This window comes from Zophobas morio, unplaced genomic scaffold (genome assembly GCF_036711695.1).
Source record: "Zophobas morio isolate AGI-343-1 ecotype UQ-CSIRO unplaced genomic scaffold, CSIRO_AGI_Zmor_V1 ptg000030l, whole genome shotgun sequence".
NCBI lineage: Eukaryota > Metazoa > Arthropoda > Insecta > Coleoptera > Tenebrionidae > Zophobas > Zophobas morio.
Window position 1 is genome coordinate 15,768,426 of NW_026972135.1, and position 20,122 is coordinate 15,788,547.

The 20,122-nt window shown below is 33.5% G+C and overlaps 2 protein-coding genes across 4 annotated transcripts; one reads left to right on the forward strand and one right to left on the reverse strand.

Moving 5' to 3' along the window:
- The first annotated feature begins 3,846 nt into the window (after positions 1-3,846).
- LOC135137908 (transcriptional adapter 3-A) lies at positions 3,847-6,428 on the forward strand. Its single transcript, XM_064067685.1, has 8 exons — positions 3,847-3,939; positions 3,999-4,199; positions 4,248-4,423; positions 4,475-4,702; positions 4,757-4,926; positions 5,081-5,184; positions 5,234-5,517; positions 5,573-6,428. The coding sequence occupies exons 2-8, from the start codon at positions 4,019-4,021 to the stop codon at positions 5,753-5,755; spliced, it is 1,326 nt and encodes a 441-aa protein (XP_063923755.1). The 5' UTR covers positions 3,847-3,939; positions 3,999-4,018; the 3' UTR covers positions 5,756-6,428.
- On the reverse strand, positions 5,817-19,688 carry LOC135137907 (uncharacterized). 3 transcript variants are annotated; one of them, XM_064067684.1, is made up of 5 exons: positions 19,418-19,688; positions 18,152-19,162; positions 7,972-8,148; positions 7,821-7,913; positions 5,817-7,667 (listed from the first exon to the last, which is right to left on the reverse strand). In XM_064067684.1, the coding sequence occupies exons 2-5, from the start codon at positions 19,151-19,153 to the stop codon at positions 6,951-6,953; spliced, it is 1,989 nt and encodes a 662-aa protein (XP_063923754.1). In that variant the 5' UTR covers positions 19,154-19,162; positions 19,418-19,688; the 3' UTR covers positions 5,817-6,950. The 3 variants fall into 3 exon arrangements, with proteins under 3 accessions (XP_063923754.1, XP_063923752.1, XP_063923753.1); XM_064067682.1 differs by having other exon boundaries at positions 19,389-19,688; XM_064067683.1 differs by having other exon boundaries at positions 19,501-19,687.
- Between the last annotated feature and the right edge of the window lie 434 nt (positions 19,689-20,122).

A 20,122-nucleotide genomic window follows, 5' to 3' on the forward strand; every position in this document is an offset into this window, starting at 1 on the left:
ATTATTAAGCTCCGTCCCCTTGGCTTACCATGAATAAAAAAAAAATTATCAGAATTGCAGGGTGGGTGGGCGGGGCTACATTTTGCCTTTTTTTCTTAGTAGGGGAAGCAGGGGTAATGGCGTTTACCGGGCAATGCCGCTCAGCCCAATAACTTGATAAATACGATGCGTAGAAACACGTCACTCGGGCTAAAGCGCGGGAAATGTGATGCGTAAACATGCAGCGCTAAGTAATCTCAGTTCCCTCGCAACACGAGAGAGTCAGGTGCATATGTTTGTTTGCGGCCACACTGATCTAATTTTTCGCCGGATGTTTTTGTCGGTAAATCCAGAATTTTAGTACTTATGTATTATTGGTATTATTATTCTAGATACTAAAACATTCTGTTTAGCGATAACGTAAACACTTTTAAACAATTACTGCTGAATGTTTGAAAATGTCAACTTTTATACAAAACGATCGTTTGGGGTTATGCCACTCAAGTGAACGCCATTACCCCCAAATGATATAATATGTTTTTTTAACAGATATGCCCAGATATCGTCAAAGGACCACCGCCAAAGCGGCTTGGAGCGAAGAAGACCTGCTGCACGCTAAAACTGCGATTGAAAGGGGAATGTCCAAAAGGCAAGCAGCGAAAACACACAACATCCCATTTACTACGTTGAGAGATAGACTAAAGAATGACAACATGAGCAGTCCACAACTGGGTCGTAAGCCAGTTTTTAATCAACAGCAAGAAAGTGAAATAGCCGAACAAGTTAAGTTTCTGGGATCGTTATACTATGGACTGAGCGTCGTAGATTTGCGTAAATTTGTTTATCAATATGCAGAGCTCAATAACATCAAAAACAATTTTGATAAAAGTAGCAAAACAGCAGGATATGACTGGGTACAAGGTTTTATGAGACGCAACCCTTCTGTTGCTGTACGCAAAGCTGAAGCAACGAGCTTAAATAGGGTATCTGCCTTTAACAAAGAAGAAATAACTCATTTCTACAATATGCTTGGTGATCTGATGGAGAAGCATAAGTTCTCTCCCAATAACATTTACAATGCTGACGAAACAGGAATCACAACCGTCACAGATCCAGGAAAAGTGCTTGCAAAAAAAGGCCAACGTAGAGTAGGGGCAGTTACGAGCGGCGAACGAGGCACAAACATTACAGTTATGTGTGCCATGAGTGCGTCTGGGAACTACATACCACCAATGTTCATATTTCCTAGACAGAGAATGACACCATTATTAGAAAAAAATGGACCACCTGGTGCATTGTACACCAACTCCAAGAACGGCTGGATAAATGAACAATTATTTGTCGACTGGCTTCAACATTTTGCAGCATATGTCAAGCCTACGCAAGAATCTCCTGTGCTGTTAATACTTGATAACCATAGCAGTCACATCTCGCTTCCAGCTTTTAACTATTGCAAAGAAAATCACATCGTAGTACTTTCGATCCCACCACACAGCTCTCACAGAACACAACCTCTTGATGTGTCTTTTTATGGACCCCTGAAGGCTGCTTATAGACACGAATGCAACAGGCACATGAAGACACACTTGATGGCTAAAATAACTCCATATGATGTTGCATGTTTATTCAACAAAGCATATGCACAAGTTGCAAATATAAGCAAGGGAGAAGCTGGATTCCGAGCCACGGGAATATACCCTTTGAATCCAAATATTTTTACCGAGCAAGACTTTTTGGCAGCATCGCTGATGGTTCAAGATTCAAACCAACCTACTCAAAACGAAGATGAAAATGTCGGCAATCTTGGAGGTGCACAGCCTCGTGACATGACTGCAAATCAAACAGCTACTTCCTCTCTGTCTGGTCCATTACTTAAGACGCCAAACGAAGAACTTGAAAATCCTGCACTTGGTTCTCAGTGCCCTGAATCTGAATCACCTGTTCCTGGCCCATCTAATCAGGCAATTTTCGACGAACAAAGACAAACTCCTGTGTCTTTTGCTGAAATAGCAACGACCCCAACTATTGCCCCATCTTCAAAGCCAGGTCGAAGGAACAGAAAACAACGTGCTACTATATTAACATCAACTCCATTGAAAAGTATTTTAGAAGAGAAAGAAAAGAAAAAGAAAGCAAAAAACAATAAGACTGAAAAAAATTACAAAACAAACACTAAAAAAGCAGCAAATAATAAGAATATAAAAGGAAAATCTTGCAAACGCAAAGTTTTGCAAGAAAGTTCTTCGGAGACCGAAGATGAAGAACATCAAAATTTTTGTAACGACGACAGTGATGATGAACTGGACGTGGACGGTGAAAACAACTATAACAAATGCAATATTTGTGAAGAATTTGGACGAAATAACGAAATGTGCTATCGCTGTACCATATGCGGACTATGGTCTCATGCCATGTGCTCTGGATGGGATTCTCCAAAAGGATACATCTGTGATTTATGTGCCTAAGACTAAAATCTGATGTTTACTCATAGTTATTATTTCTAATAAAATTTATGCAGTTAAGCAAAATTTGAGCGTCATTACCCCTTTACATGAGTGGTATTACCCATAATCAAGGGCATTGGCGCTCAAACCTGTTTTTTTTTGTAAGTGTTTCCACTGATTATCAGTGAAAGATAACTACGTTTTGTGTTAAAATGTTGATTACTAAATAGTTAAACCTTTGTTATTTTTTCATACTTTTATTATAAATCAAAATATAAAAAAATAAAGCGTTTTTTCCTTAAGTGAACGCCATTACCCCTGCTTCCCCTACGTGTAGAGTTATTTCGACAACAAGAAACTTAAAACATGTCTAAAATGGTAAATTTTTGTAGTAATCAACTTAAATTCTCCACTTTTCTTCTACAACCCCTTTAAATACGGCAAAGTTAAACATCAAAGTTACTATCAACGCTAAATTTGCAACGATGTTTATAAATGACAATTTCAGCTCCATTCAACTCTAAAAGCAACGTCAGCGGGAACTTCAACGTCAACACTAAGTTTATAAATCCCACTGTTAAGGTCACCCAAAAAGATGTTCATGGAATAGTTCCAAATCTGACAAAAATCTACGATGAATTTTCTGCAGAGGACATAATTTTGGAAATTTTATGACTGAGGCGCCACTTCCAAGCCGCCAGCATTTTTTCCCAGGAAGTGGCTCAGTGGACTACATTGATGTTTTTCAGATTGATCGTAAAATGGGGCTATTCTGAGTCTGTTCCGATTCTAGCGCTGTGTCTAAGATTGTTTTAACCATTTGTTTCGGTGGCTTCATGTGAAAGAAGCTTTTCAAAATTAAAATTGATAAAATCGTATCTAAGGTCCACAATGAGCTAAGCGCGACTAAACAATATTTCCATTTTATCAATTGAAAAAGAGAAGTAAATGTTGATAATGTCATAGAATATTTTGGAAAAATAAAGACCCACACACTACGCCGCCACTGTCTAAATCCACAATGACCTCATTCTGATGAAATGTGATTTTCTTCATACATTTTATTTTATCTCTTCTGGACTCTTAGGAGTAACATTTGTTTATTAGTTTGAGTTTAATACTAGTGTCCGAGAATATAAAATGTATCATCTCGTTTATTATTTCAGTTTTTAGTTTTTTATTGTACAGAATAGGATTTCTGATATAAAACTGTGTCACATTATCATTTAACAGAGCAGTTCTTAATTTTATCTTCAATGAGGGTAGGAGAGTAAAATCTACTGCAGATATATCGAAATGCTGCTATAGTTGTTTTCGCATGCTGTTTTAGACGAAAATACAACGTTTTTAACATCGATGTATGTTTGCGCGCGAAATTCAAACCACTTTTACGTGATTGGCAACACTGAACCAATGTCAGTTGTCACTGTAGATGCTACATTTGTATATTATTGTATCTATAATACTTGTCATAATATATGTAAGTAAACAAACGAAAATTTTAATTTTAATTTAGGTAATATCACAACAAAACCCTTCTTGGTTATCAAAACCATTAACAATTCACACTTTTAGTTTTGAGAGTTTAGTTCAAAATGAATGGAAACAAACGATTCGTCATGCAAAAAGGAGCAACAAGTCGACACGGGGCTAAAGTGAAAGACATCGCAACATCTTCACGACATGAACAAACCATCGACAGCGACACGTTCTTTACTAACTTACCATTGATTAAACAAGCTGACAATACGAAGCTTCTGCCACGATATTCAGCCAGTATGTCTCCGATAACTTTTGAATATTAAATAACGCAGGATTTTACAGTCATGGGACGTAGTGACGACGATGGAGTTAATATGGACGATTTGGACCAACTGCAGCTTGATTTTGAGAAGCTGATTTCAACGTGTGCTGTTCGAAATAGGTATTTGAGGAATGAAATTGAATCAATCGATCGAGTGGAAGAGAGGCGAGATAAAAAAGGAAAATCATATGATAAAGTACCGTTTTGCATTCTTAAAGTAAACATATTTACATTGGTACATTTGTAGGGTTCTTTAAAACGAAAACGTCCTGATGATAAAGCAAAGCATAGAGATCTGAAGAATGGTACAAGACCCATTAAAAGACATTATCCTTTACCCGTGAACAGTTTAATAGGAGATGTGCCTTTAAGACAAGAAATTCCTAAAATCAACTTACCCAAGAATGATACTTCTGATAAATTCTGGGCTACAGTTGAGCCATATTGTTCTGCAATTACTAGTTCCCATGCTATGGTACTTTATTTTTCTTATAATTTGTGTTGATCCTTTTAAGTTTTTTTACTTTAGTTCTTAGATAAGTTGATTGAAGAGTGTTCACAAGAAATTGATGTGAAAATTCCAGAACTGGGTGATTATTATGCGAATGAATGGAATGATGGTGTAAGTGGTATTGAACAAGAATTGGGTTTAGGTTCCAAATCTGTAGGAATGGATCTTAAGAAAAATGGCTTAAGTGCGTAAGTATAGCAAAACAAAAAACAAATTGCGTATTTATCCCCTACAAAATCTGATTACGTCATCAGTTTTGTAGAAGGAATAGGTAGGCAAATTTTGGTGTTGTGTCTTCTCCATAGTCCCGACTTTTTAATTAACCGTTTGTACTTGATTTAGGATGGTTGACACATTTTCAAATCCCAAAACCCAGAGGTTGTTGGCGGCCTTAATTGAAGAAAAAGTGATGACGTCGTTTCCGGGCGTCACAGGAAAATTAAAACGTAACTTTTTATTCATTATGTGACTGATTTGTATACAAAGTGTTTATAGCCTCGGATTTAAATATAATCAAGTCCGCTGCGGGACCACGTGCTGCGATTTGTATGGACAGACGGCTCAAAAAAGATTTGGTTGAACAAGGACTTCTGAGTGTTGAAGATTTGTCAAAGAACATGCCAGATGATGAAATACTGCAAGAAATCAAGAAATGTCAGCAAGAGTTAGCCACTGTCAATGAATACAACGTTGAAGAACTAAAACGCTTGAAGTCAATTGTTGCCAAAGATTTGAAAAGACAAGAAATAAAAGGGGCTTTGGATAAAGTAGACAGCCAAGTATACCAATTAAAAATAGTCAATTTCGCAATAAATTAACAAAAAAACGTTGTAGGTGCTGGAACTATACAATAAAGTATTATTAACTAAGCAGAAACAAGTGCAACAGGCTAAAGACGAAGATTTTGATAAAGCGACATTTTCCAAAGTTTTAAAAGAGTTTGAAGTGCAAGCAGACGTTTTGCTAAAACAACAACATAAGTTACAAAAGGAGTTGTCCGATCTACATGAAGCTTGATTGTTTATTGTTGTTTTCTGGAACATAGGCATTTTCTAGTTATAGTAATTAAAACACACAATGAGATTCTTATACAATTTTTTGACACATATTAATTTACAAATTAGTCTGATATTTGGTGTTTAAAGTTGTTTGTCCTGATTGTGCCATGTTGTCACATTTACTAAATTACCTAGAATCCACCAGATGGCACAACCGAATTTTTATTAATTACTCTAGACATATTCGTTACACTTCCTAAAAGTTAACGTTTAACGGAAATAGATTAAAATTAACAACACCGACAAACGAAAGCGTTTAATTTGTACTGGGATAGGTTATACATATACAGGGTGTAACCATCACTCTGTATATGCAATCAAAGAGAGATGGGTGACGTAAATACAAATACCTTACACTGAAAAATGTTAAGAAAATTTCGTTTTTTGCCTTAAAAGTTATAAGGTCTTCGTAAAAAAATCACTCTTTTTTTATTCAAATTGGCACCATTGTGTGTATCGAATGATGTTCGTTAAGAAAATATGAGGAAACAACAGTACCAACCTGACAATCACATTTGCATGATGAGATGAACTTAATCTAAAAATCACTTACAAAATATTGCTAGGAATTCAAAATGGCATTTTGTTGTAATATAGTTCTGTCTGTTTAATAAAGACTACCGACGGCTAAATTACGAATTTCTTAAAAGTGTCCAATATTTCATATGGTTAAAAAGAAACTCATTTTTTATTAATGAGTCAGTAGGTTAAAATACTTTCATTAAGTTGGACACCTACAAAGTTAAAACAGTATACCTATTATCACTGGCTAAAATACAAAAATCTCATTTTATATATGTATATATAAAATTCTCTAAGTGTCAAATAAATACTTCAAAACAGCAGACACAAAACAAAAACAAAAATATAGAAAATAAAAAACGAACAATATTTACACAGAATCTGCTTATATCTAGAAATTATCACATATAGTCTATACAAATGATTATCATGGATTTTTTAGATATTGTGTCCTGAACGATTACTACGACCGAAACGTCACGCTTCTATAGCCGTTTCTGAAACTAGAGCAGCTCGACACATGTCATCGACTCATTGTCAAATAAATAAAAAAAGATATGGAATGTCGTCCCGCTCAAAAATCATGCCAACAATTTTGACATCTCTTTCTCATTTTGATTACGAGTGGTGTCTTACATTGTGTCCACGTACAAATTCAACACTCTGTGTATCAGCTCATATTGCTCAGCCGTCTGTACCATCCCTCCCCTATTCAACCTTAATGAACACAAAATGGCCAAAACGTCAACATTGAAGTTGGTCTTCAACTGCTGAATCCCGTTCAAAATCGCCAAAAAACAACCAGTCCGACCAATCCCCGCGCTACAATGAACAACAACAGGCGGAGTCTTCACGACGCCGTCGCTAGATCTCCGCCTTTCTCTCCGCATTGGTTTAAGTTTGGGTTTTTCAGGTTTAACCGGCGTTTCGGTTTTGTTATTGTCGTTCAACAAATGCAAGGCCATTTTTAAAAGTTGCTCCGGATTGGCCATTTTGTGATCTTGCCAGTTAGGAAACCAGTAGTGTCGAATATTCCGCGATTCTTTTTTCTCGGTGTTGACGATTTCCAGGTGACGTATGACACATTCTTCCAAGTTTTCTTCCTTGATGTACTTGATTTTGTAGTGTCCGTATTCGACTTCGTCCAATTCGTCGAATTTAAAAGTTTCTTCTTCAGTTTGTTGGCTGTTTCGATTCGTGTCGAATGTGAATTTGTCACGTTCGCGAGTGGTTTTTACGTAGAAAAATGATTTGGAAGCGGATTGGTCCTTTTTACCCAATGGAAAGTACAGTTCGCATTTGCTCCGCCCTTTTTCGACTAGGTTTGTTAACATTACGATGCAAACGCACTAGAGAGGTAACAAAAAGGTACTTAAGTGTGAAAAGTCATGTGATTTTGGAATCGGGTCATCCTTGGACGTAAATTCGTATGTCTGGGATAACTTTACACTTATACATACATTTTCACATCCAAGGTACGATCTAGTATCCCTTGTACTTACATTTGTATGCCACACCATCTCCCAGAAGTCTTGACATGTGTGCGTCATAGGGCCTTGAGTGGCTATGTAGGCGGTTTCAGTGTAATCCGGCCCCTAATTTAATACATATTTGAAAATTTAAATAAAAACTAATACGACCTGATGGGAATACCTTGATATAATTTGCATGGATGTAGGTCTGTGCACATGGTAGATGCACCCGACTATGTTCGTTGGGCAACACCCCTTTGTATCTGTTTCGATTCTGGCTGCCAGACACATAACACTTTTCTTGGAGGTTTAAAGGAACTTCCCAGAATTCCGAATGCAACTTTGGAACTCTAGACACCTACAAAAATTTAACTTTCACCAAAAGATTTAGCGATATATATTTGCAATGTACTAAGTAAGTTTTCCCTTTCAAGCTAAAAACAATGGTGCTTACAGAATTTCAATATCTCTATCCGTTTTATCTGGGACACCTGTCTACCAAATTTGTACTTCAAAAATCATATATGTATTTTAAACAGGTGTTATAATTGCAGCAGATCTATAATATTTGTAATTTGTTGTTAGTTCCACAGGATGGTCACAAATAACAGATTAGCGCGATGATACGTTGTTGCCAAACACAGTTAAATATTTGTTATTGATAATTTAATAATAATTTGGTTGATGACGATCCACTAATTCATTTTTACTTCCCGGAAGTATTGTAATAGGGTTCATGGGGCGTCTATCTCAATTATTTTAAAATATAAAAATTTGAACTCAGGCATCTTCAATAGATATAATACAATCTATTAAATGAGTACACTATGGGCATCGTATTAACTTCAGTTTCACCGGAAATGACATCAACTTTTTTTTCCTAAATCTAAAAGGGTACAGTTTGTAGTATTATAAAAGACAGCATTTTTTTCTCTTTCAAATGTTATATGACTACGTATAACAGTATTGATCTAGAAGATTTAAAACGCTTGTGAATTAAAAAAAAATTCGAAAAATTATTTTTTTTGCAATTTTTGTTTTCTGATAACCTCTATAAAGTAAAATCCAGTGGCGTAACAAACGGTCCCACAGCTTCTTTGACTTAAATTTTTCACTTATTTTGTTTATTGATTTTTTCGAGTTTCCAACTTTCGAATTTTTAGATTTTGCAGTTTTTCGATTGGAAATTTCACGAGTTTTGAATTTTTAATTTTTACATTTTTCAGTTTTTCATTTCTTCAGTTTTGAGAATTTTGCAACCAAGTTCCACCCTTCAACTTACAATGAATAAAAAAATCATCACAATTGAGAAGGGGTGGGTGGGTGGGGCTTATATTTTGTCAATTTCTTCTTAATATACGAAGTTTTTTTTGTCAACAAGAAACTGAAAACATGTTAACTATCCTGTTGTTGAAAGAAAACTCTATATATTAAGAAAAAAAAAACACAAAGATTAAACCCCACCCACCCGCCCCAATCTCGATTGGGATAAATTTTTCATTCGTTCTTATACAGAGGACATATTTCTCCAAATACAACAATTTACCATTTTTAACATGTTCTAAGTTTCTGGTTGTGAAAAGTAGGCTACACGTGTGATAAAAAAAGGCAAATAAATCTGTCAAATTAAACAAAGCATAACGTTAATCGGGGGTTAAAAGTACTGTTACGAAATAAACCGGTACGACGCCTATAGGTCTTCTAGTATGTATGAAAGCGGATGTCGCGACGGGCCCAGAAAACCTTCGAAGCGGCGTTCTGGATCCATCGAGAGAAAGATATAGGTTTAAATAGAGGCCACCTTCGGGAACGATTATTATTCAGCGAGTCCAGTCAGCAAGTCGAGTCGATTGAACCAGGGAGTTATTCTGTACATAATCGCTGTAATAATTAGTCGTGTATTTCGAGTTATTAAGAAATAAATTGTTGAGTTTTACCCACGCCGATTTTATTCATCAATCAATTTAACAGTACGGTACAAATGGGCATTACAATTCGAACAACTACAAAATCGAAAAAACGAAACATTGTAAATTCGAAATACTGGAAATTAAAAACGCGAGAAATCGGATAATTGAGAAATCCAAAAATTGAAAAACTGAAAATCGAGGAATTGAAAAATGAAAAATTTGAAGAATGAAATAAACGAACGAAAAATTGTAAAATCGGAAGAAACATTGAAAAAATAAAGAAAATGAAACGAAAAATTGTGAATAAAATCAAGAAAATTAAAAATGGGGAAAATGAAAAATAAAAATAAAGAACTTGAATATAACAAAAAAATGAAAAATCGAAAAATTAAAAATTGAGAAACTGAAGCGAAGAATGAAAAATTACGATAAACTGAAAATTTTGCAAGCATGAAATTGAAAAATTTTTAAAAATAGGGTCGGTTTAAAAAAAGCGAATTAAATATTGAATCCTCGATTAATTTAACATAGGACTAAAATGTAGAATATGAGCCCGTGAATGGTTAAAACATGCACGTTGCATAGCAACGGACCTCAATTAAAATTAATCGCGATTGACTTTTAATTCGCTGTCCAAAAACCGGCTCTTAAAAGTTGCAAAAACGAAAAATTATGAAACCAAAACTGAAAAATGGAAAAATTGAAAAATAAAAGAAAATGAAAAAACATCTCAAAAATTGGTCGAATGTAAATTTAAATCCACATTTTTCGAAAAACTATGAGATTTGATTTTGTGAATTTTATTAAAATAAAAATGTGTATGTAATGTTAAAGTAAATGTAAAAAAGCGTGTTGGCCGTACGTTCCAAATGAGTTTTCCCTAATCAAAATTTGTGATGACGTAATCAACATTTTTGCAAAGACACTTTGGATACGCGCAGTGTAATACTAATGATAACAGTATTCTGTTCCCAAATTTTCGGGAAAACGGAGTGAGCGGTTCCCGATTTAATCAATAAAATAAATTGATTCATTCATGAATTTTTATGAGTCACCCTGTACAAGAAATTTAAAAACTTTGAATGCAATGATAAATCACAAGTATATACTCATGATATTTTGCACATTTTAGATAGGATTTATTCGGCAAAATTTTGAGATGACGTGATCAATTTTTTGGGAGAGGATAAACGAATAAATTTTGCTTAACGATTTACCACATTCACGAACACCTTAAAATATTTACAAGATTTCAGAGTAATCGGTTTTGCAATTCCAAACTCATATTGCAAAATATTGTTATTCAGCTTTGAATTTTTTCCAAAAATTCTGGATGTCTAGGGTAAAAATTCGACAAAATTAAAAATAATATATTATAAATTTTGGAGATAACGTCATCCCGTTGGTGGTGAATAGCAAGATTTTAGTTAGCGTTTAACCATCTACATGCTATTCCTAACCTACATACAAAATGTGCCAACAATCGGTCCAGTAGTTTCGGAGATTACTTGTCGAATAAAAATGAATACAGACACCAGATAGACAGACGTACAGACGGAAACGGGAGACTACTACTACTAATTTCTTGTAGAGAAATAATAAGGATTTTGCAATTAAATTCCGCTCCTTTGGTTCTCGACGATTAAAAACAATCATCACAATTAAGATAGGGCGGGTGGGGGGGCTTATATTTTGCCTCTTTTCTCAATATACGTAGTCGTCTTTTTGTTTGAAATGGTAAATTCTTCTAGACAAATATGGGTCTTGCAGTTAAGCCCCGCCCCTCGATCTGACAACGAATGAAAAATTTATCACAATTGAGAATTGAGATCAGGGCGGGTATGGGTGGTTCCGAATCTTCGGCTTTATTTTTTTTTAATATACATAGTATTCTTCGAAAAACACGATACTTAAAAATATATTTTTAATTTCATTTCTCGTAGAGAAATAAGGATTTTGCAGTTAAGCTCTTCCCCCTTGGCTCACGACGAATAAAATAAATCATCACAATTGAGATAGGGCGGGTGGGCGGGGCTACATTTTGCTTTTTTTTTTCTTAATATGTGTAGACTTATTTCGACAATAAGTAAGTATAAAATTTTTTCAAACGAAAATACAAATGACCATGAGTCTAGCTCATCTCAAATAGAAACAGAAACAGATGACGTTCAGATTCATGATTTGAATTTCACTTTATTAAATAGCAATGACGATTTGGATGATAAACATTTACCTAAACAATTTAAATGTTGCTCACACACGTTAAATTGAATAGCAACAGTTGATATACAAAAAACCGTATCTAACAGCTTTGGTAATGTTTAAAAAATGTATAATAGTGTTTTTGGCAAACTATCAGCGATTTAAAATGCTAACAGCAGATCGACTAAAGCTTCTGATGAAATTGAAAATATATGTCACGAAAAATTTACTGTCCCTTGCGCTACAAGGCGGAACTCTTTGTTCGATTCTGTGGTCGTGATTTTGCAGATTCAAATCCATTTATAGATAAAATATGTGAAGGTTTGGGAAAGCTAAAATTAAAAAATATTGAAATTGAATTTCTAATTGAATATGTCGATGTAATGCGACCATTAGCATTCGCGATTGATGTACATATTACAAGGTGAAAATCAATGTTATTTAGGTTACGTTCTCCCTAGTATTTTACAAACTCTGTATAGTGAAAACAAATCTAAAGATCTACGATTTTGTGGGCCACATAATTTTATACCTACTTGATTTTAAAAATATCTTGAGCAGGCCTTATATTATAATGTAATATTGTTGAAGTTAAATGTGAAAATGATCCAAAATCTTCGTTTTTTGACTTTATGTCGTCAAAAAAATCTTGAAATATCTAACACCAATAGTTCTCAGGTAGAAGTATTAGAATATTTCCAATCATCTAACAAAGACGTTATGATGTTAAAAATTTCCAAATATTTTAAAGATATTTAAGGAATATAATGTGTTAATTCCGTCATCAGCGCCCATTGAAAGGATTTTTAGTTCCGGTGACGCCATCAAGGAATAAATTAGATGACGAAAGTTTAGAATCATTGTTATTTTTAAAACATAACAAAGAGTTGTAATTAATACAAGATATTTTAATGTTAGTGGAGTTATTATATTTAGTATTTTATCTGTATTTTTACTAATATAGGTATATTTTAGTTAAGTACTGTTTTTATATAAACTTACTTTGCCTTACACAGAAAGTAAAAAAGTACTTAAGTACTTCTTAACTACTACTCTAACTACGTAGTTAGAAATGTAGTTAATTACATTTGATAAAAAGTAATTGTAGTTGAAATTAACTACTTATTTGAAAGCAGTTTTAAAAACTATACATGCATGTAACAACGTAACACCTCACAATTTGGGACGTGTTCAGAGAAGTATCCTGAGAATGTATTTTGGGTTGCATAAACACAATTATTAAATCGAACCTACAACGTAAACAACATTTATTTTATAATATTCCAGCACCTGCTTTTAGTTAGAGGCAAGTTACAAAAGTGCAACGTATTTATTTAGACATGAAATGAAGGCCTAGATCGACAGATTTAACAAAAGAAAAAACTTCCAACATTGTTCTTAATATTCGGTTATTTTAATGCATAGCGCTAGAACCTTTTTACCTGCTAAAAACCATAACATAAGTTTGCAATTCTGCTGAATATATCGACCAAGTTTATAATACGAAAGACGTAAACATGTTTTTCCAACATCCGTATTTCATAGACTTTCAGGTGTTTTTCGTCTGAAACTATTCACAATATTCAAAACATTTTTGCCGGTTATCATAATCCGTCCACAGAGCAGTGGAATTCGAGTAAATGAAAATCTGCATTAAATATTTTAAAGTTTAAAGGCAATTTTAAGAACATATACCTCATTGAACCCATAGTTAACAACAATTTGAACACCTAATTACTTACTGACATTGACTGCTATATAATCAAAGTGGTTTTCAAGTATATGTTTGTAATGAGACACAGAATTCTAATTAAATAACAAGATCATACATGTATTTGACATGAAATGAAGCCACAATACCAACAGCACTCCACATATGGAACTAAACAACGCACAATTAAGATACTGATGAAGATACAACATGTAGAAACAGGTTGAGCTTCAAACATTCCACTTTGTGTTTAAACTTAATATGCCTCAGTTGTCTGGAGTCCTGTTTACAACGTACACATTGAAAGGCTCCAAAAAAATTCAAAGACGCTTCATCGAGTACTTAGCTTTTTTAGTTGATAATGTTTACCCAAGTCAGGGTTTTCCACAAAACCTCCTATTAAAAAGATTTGGCATGGACAGTCTGATTGCAAGAAGAATTACTGAGTCAATATCCTTTTTACACCAAATCATTAATGCAAAAATTGATTGTCCAGAACTACTTGAGCAAGTGTACCTCAGTCAAACCTAAGAAACACAAAGTGCTTTCAGATACCTGTACCTAAAACTAATGTACTGAAAATGTCACCCCTTTATCAAGCGCTACAAAATTATTCGTATATTGAACAAGATTTTGATATATTTTCAAATTTGTTGACCTTAAAATTAAAATGCTCTGTCAAACAAGTTAATTGTTATTTAGTTTATTTATTTTTACAACTCAATAATTGGGCCCTATGTCTGCTGAGTTGATTTCTTCTTAAAAATAATAATAACTAAACAACGAACAAAGTTACACATCGTCGCCTGAGAACTTGTTTTATCTACAGACCAAAGCGCACTCAGGCTAATATCGACTCTATCTATAAGTCGACTTTCATTGGAGCTGATCTGATACACATCCACGACGAAGAACTAACTCGGTTCGACAATCTGGTCAACGAATAAATGAACACAGTTTTTGAACATCTTAACGATTAAATGGTAAAACGCTCACCAAAATTTGTCACCAACAATGAAATGACGTAATTTTCAAATTTTACAATAGGAGATGTAATTTAAATTTTATATCCTCTTTTTTTGGTTTATGAATCCATGTTGAATTTTTACATTCGACGTCACGATTTTTGGAAAAAAAATGAACAACATTCTCCAATTTATAGTTATTGGAAGCACGTTAAATCGTTAGTCAAAATTTATCAGTCGATGCCCCCAGGAGTTTTTTGGCTTTTCGATTTTTCGATTTTTCGATTTTTCAACTTTGGATGTTTCAATTTTTCAATATTCCAATTTTGGACTTTTGGACTTTTTCAATTTTTCCATTCTTCCAATTTTCGATTCCTTGATTTTTTTTTTTAATCTTTCAGTTTTGGGATTTTTCAATATTTCGATTTTTCGACTTTTCGATTTTTGATTTCTGATTTTTTACTTTTTGGATTTTCAATTTTTCGTTAAACTTTAAATTTTTCAATTTTTAAAATCCTAGGTTTTTCGATTTCTCGAGTTTTCAGTTCTTGTATATTTCAATTTTTCAATTTTCCAAATTTTTAAATTTTCGATTTCCCAATTTTTCATTTTTCAATTTTTCCGATTTTTCAATTTTTTTATTTCAGTTCTTCAGTAATTCTGTTTTTCAATTTTTCAAATATTGACGTTGATCAATTTTCAGGTTTCCGATTTCTCAATTAATCTATTTTTGATTTTTTTTTATCGTCGCGAGCCAAAAGAGCGGAATTTAAGGTAATTGCAAAATCCTTATAATACTAAGAAGAATACCATGTATATTAAGAAAAAAATTAAAGCCAAAGATTAAGCCCCACCCACACCTGTCCTGATCTAAATAATAATGAAGTTTTCATTCGTTGGCAGATCTGGGGGCGGAGCCCAATTGCAAAATCCACATTTCCTTACAAAAATTTACCATTTTAAACGTGTTTTAAGTTTGTAAGAATAAAAAAAATCATCACAATTGAGAGACGGTGGGTGGGCGGGGTTTATATTTTACCTTTCTTTTTCTTAATATAGATAGTATTCTTTGAACAACACGATACTCAAAAACATATTTTTAATTTCTTGTAAAGAAATAAGTATCTTGCAGTTAAGCTCCGCCTCCTTGATTCACGGCGAATAAAAAAATCATCACAATTGAGATAGGGCGGGCGGGCGGGCTTACATTTTGCCTTTTTGGTTTAATATGTGTAGACTTCTTTTCACAACATTAAACTTAAAACATGTTAAAATGGAAAATTTCTGAAAGGAAATATCGATTTTGCTTTAGGCTCCGCCCCATAATTGCAATATCCATATTCCCTTTCAAAAATGTACCATTTAAACCATGTTGTAAGTTTTTTGTTGTGAAAAAATAGCTATGTATATTAAAAGAAACACAAAATATAAACCCCGCCCACCCACCCTATCTCAATTCTGAAGATTTTTTTTTATTCCTCGTAAGCCGAGGGGCGGAGCTTAATTGTAAAATCCTTAATTTTCTACGAGAAAATACCATGTGAAATATGTTCTTACGTAATCGTGTTATACAAACAAAACTAAATTTTTGTTTTTTGATTTTTTGATGTTTGGATTTCTCGATTTTTTAATTTTGTGATATTTTAATTGTACAATGTTTTAAATTTAAGATTTTTTTATTTTTCAGTTCTTCAGTATTTTTATATTTCAAGTTTTCATATTTTGACGCTGCTAAACTTTCAGTTTTCCGATTTCTCAATTTTCCAGTTTTTTAATTTCTCAATTTTTGGATATTTCTTTCAGTTTTGGAATTTGTCAATATTTCGTTTCTTCGACTTCTGGATTTTTCGATTTTTTTTTCAAACTTTCGATTTTTTAATTTTTCGACTGTTTTATATTTAGATTTCTCAATTTTTCAACTTCTCGATATTTTAATTTTTCAATTTTTAAAATTCTAGATTTTTCGATTCCTCGAGTTTTCAGTCCTTCTATATTTTTCAATTTTCCGAATTTTTAAATTTTGGATTTCTCAATTTTTTTAGATTCCGATTTATCGAGATTCGGATGTCTCGATTTTTATTGTTCAATCTCTCGGGTTATCAATTTTTCCATTTTTAACTTTGTGATTTTTCCATTTTTTCCTATTTCGGTTTCTCAATTTTTCAATTTTTCGACTTCTCGACTTTTCGACTCCTTGATTTCTCATTCTTTTGATTTTTCGATTTTTGAATTTTCGAATTTTTATTTTTTGGATTTTTTGATCTTTAGATTTCTCCATTTTTCAATTTTACGATATTTTAATTTTTCAATGTTTTAAATTTTTGGACTTTTCGATTTTTCAATTCTTTAATATTTATTAATTTTCAAATTTTGACGTTTCTGAATTTTCAGTTTTCCGATTTCTCAATTAATCTATTTTTTGATTTTCCCATTTCTCGACTTCCCAAAGTTTCGATCTTTCAGTTCTTCAATTCAATTGTTCGATGTTTGAGGTTTTTGATTTTTCAATTTTTTAATTTCCTAATTTTTGGATGTTTCGTTCAATTTTGTGATTTTTCAGTTTTTCGATTCTTTAGTTTTTCCTGTATTTTTCAATTTTTCGATATTTGAGTTTTGGGATTTTTTAGTATTTGGATTTTTCGAATTCTGGATTTTTCGATTTCTCGACTTTTTACTTTTTAGATTTTGAATTTTTCGTTTTTTAATTGTTACATTTTTTAATTTTTCGACCGCTTAATATTTCGATTTCTCAATTTTTCAACTTTTCGATATTTTAACTTTTCAGTTTTTAAAATTACAGGTTTTTCGATTTCTCAAGTTTTCAGTTTTTCTATATTTCAGTTTTTCAATTTTCCGAAGTTTTAAATTTTCGATTTTTCGATGTTTCAATTTTTCTATTATCCGATTGTTCAATTTCTCGATTTTTTAATTTTAAATTTTCCAATTTTTATTTTTTTAATTTTTTCATGTTTGGATTTCTGGATTTTACAATTTTTCGATATTTTAATTCTTAGATAATTCAAGTTATTGCTAAAAATAAAAATAAAAAATAACCACCAAAATTGTGACTAAAAAATTCTGAACGCTTAGAGTCGATATTGGCCTCAGCGCGCTCTGGTCTGGAGATCAATCAAGTTCTCAGGCGACGACACGTTCGCAAAAGTAGATGCTGATGTCGTACCACCAATAAAATTTTCCGTTTTTTAGCGAATATCAAAGTGTTAGCACCCGATGAACACTATCGACAGCAAAGTGAAATTGCAATTAATTTGTACTCACAAGAACACCACGAACTTTACGAAAGCAATCAGCATTAGTAAAATCAACGAATTGCCAAGGTCACAGAAGGTGTAACTATTTTAAACAATATTCTGAAAAATTCCGCCACTTCATGTTTCAGTTATTTGTTTAATAAGTAAGCGCCGCGGTATGCGTCATTTTTTTGACATTAAAAGTCACCAACATGACAATGACTAAGTAATAAAATGAGAAGGATCTGAGTACCTTGCGGATACGCAACCCCCGTTTTTGCCGAAAAAAAAAACCTATTACGTAATAATGAAAATATCTTACCTCGCATGCCATTTTCAAATCGGAAATTGAAAGCACGCTTCCTGCTGTTTGTAAATACTGTACATTTTCTAAATGCATCTTAAAATCTTCCGATAATAGTTGCGACGCATCTACATCTGGCTGCCTGGGATAATATGCCTTCCGGTATCCCTTACAATGTTTAGTAGCGCAATCCTTGTAAGCGCCCTTCTGACAAAACCCACAAGGAGGCACATACAAATTCTCGTTAGAGAGCGATTTCCGACGACACTTGATAGAAGAGCAATTACACCGCTTTGGAATGGCCCCACACTTATTTGTCTTGCATCCATTTGCCTTGCTCGGTACTGATTCATAAATAATGCAATTGCCACATGCCTCCTGCGATTTTCTACGCTCGCTGGGTTTTCTCTCCAACATAACGCACGAACACCTGTCATTGGAACCGAAAGTGGTCAAGTTTAAGTTGGAAACGCTTTTAGCAGCGTTTAGCCTCACAAAAGTGGTGGGTTTTTCCGAAATACTAGAATTGGAGCCTAAATCTATGGTTAGACTAGCATTAGAGCCCCGTCTTTCTAATAACCCTTTTGCCTTAATGCGAACTGGTTCAGTCCTGTTGTCAGAAAAATCTTGCAATGTCATGATTTCAGGTAGCGTTTTGAGGGTTTGAGAGCCCGAAATACTGTTGTTCGAAGCAAACTTCTTCAAATTTGAACTAAAATTTGGTGTTAAGGTTGTTTTATGATTACCATCGTCAAATTCACATGACAGTTTATGTTTGATTTGTCTTTTTGGAGTATTTGGCATAGAGAAAACATCCCTTGCTACTTCTAAGCTTGTTGATTGTTTTGGAGGATCTGAATCTAAGCTCACTGCTTTCAGCTTCCGAGAGAGAGTGGGAGTCTTCGGTGACTGGATCTCGAGTATTGGATGAGGGCATGTATTGAGGGTCGACTGTTCTGAAAGGTCCAAAGTGGGAAAGTTCCGTTCTTTTTTCAACTTATTTGAGGCCTCATCGTCCATTTTTCTCACCTACAAACAAAAATTTGAATAAATTGACGTTCATTTAAATTTTTAAGGTTAGGTAAGCTGCCAACCCGCCGACGAAAAACCCTACTGCATTATTTTATTACTTATTATGGATAAAAACACCAAGAAAACAAAAAAACAGAAATGTTATTATTGGAAATCAGGTCATCAGTGGGGGGTGTAATTAAATCCCTCCCCCAATTGATTATGTGGGGGATGAAGCACTCACATGGATTAATTGTCGTAGTCGCAACTTACGTAGATTGCTTGTTCCCAAAATCCACTTTTGTTTATATTAGGGTTTTTGTTTATACTTAATTACGAAATTAATTCATTCATACCAAATGTTGGTAATTCTAAGGTGTCGGAACTGGTTTCAGTCATGACGCACTTTGTTTTCAATCATTGTCACGATTAATTTATTGTTTTCAGTGTACAAAAATTGGGTTTAAATTCAAACATTTTTGAAACACGGCTGGGGCAAGACTCGTCGGCCATTATAGCAAGATCGTAAACAGCTGTCTGTAGGTCAATCTGACACAAATCTGGTCAGAAACGAATTCAATGCGCCATTAACTTTATAGAGCATTTGTAGGTACAATTCTTGACCTGCTGTATAAGATCGATCCAGCTATTTTGTGAATGAAATAGATGCAGCGCCCTCTACAACCACAAATTTTAGTTGAACTTGAGTGCAGAAACCTGTCATAAAATCAAAAAACAAAATAAATTAATGCTTTTGCTTATTGAACCCTTGAGTCCACTAAATAGGTTGGTAACAATTATATATTATCTTTATCGTCATAAGTACAAAAGCTAAATTTAATGACATGTTGTGACGACCTCTGTAACACTTTTGTTTAAGTATTTATACACCTATAATAATAAATTAATTAAAAATACAAGTTTCCTGTGTACCTACACATTACGTATTTTCAGTGAGTATACGAGTAGATGTTAAAT

Excerpts from the sequence above, each read along its gene's own strand:
- LOC135137907 (XM_064067684.1), bottom strand. The coding sequence starts at position 19,153 with ATGGACGATGAGGCCTCAAATAAGTTGAAAAAAGAACGGAACTTTCCC. Across the intron at positions 8,149-18,151 it reads ATTTGAAAATGGCATGCGAG|GTGTCTAGAGTTCCAAAGTT; the intron begins GTAAGATATTTT and ends AAATTTTTGTAG. Across the intron at positions 7,668-7,820 it reads AGATGGTGTGGCATACAAAT|TGCGTTTGCATCGTAATGTT; the intron begins GTAAGTACAAGG and ends TTACCTCTCTAG.
- LOC135137908 (XM_064067685.1), top strand. The coding sequence starts at position 4,019 with ATGAATGGAAACAAACGATTCGTCATGCAAAAAGGAGCAACAAGTCGA. Across the intron at positions 4,703-4,756 it reads TTACTAGTTCCCATGCTATG|TTCTTAGATAAGTTGATTGA; the intron begins GTACTTTATTTT and ends TTTTTACTTTAG. Across the intron at positions 5,518-5,572 it reads TGGATAAAGTAGACAGCCAA|GTGCTGGAACTATACAATAA; the intron begins GTATACCAATTA and ends AAAACGTTGTAG.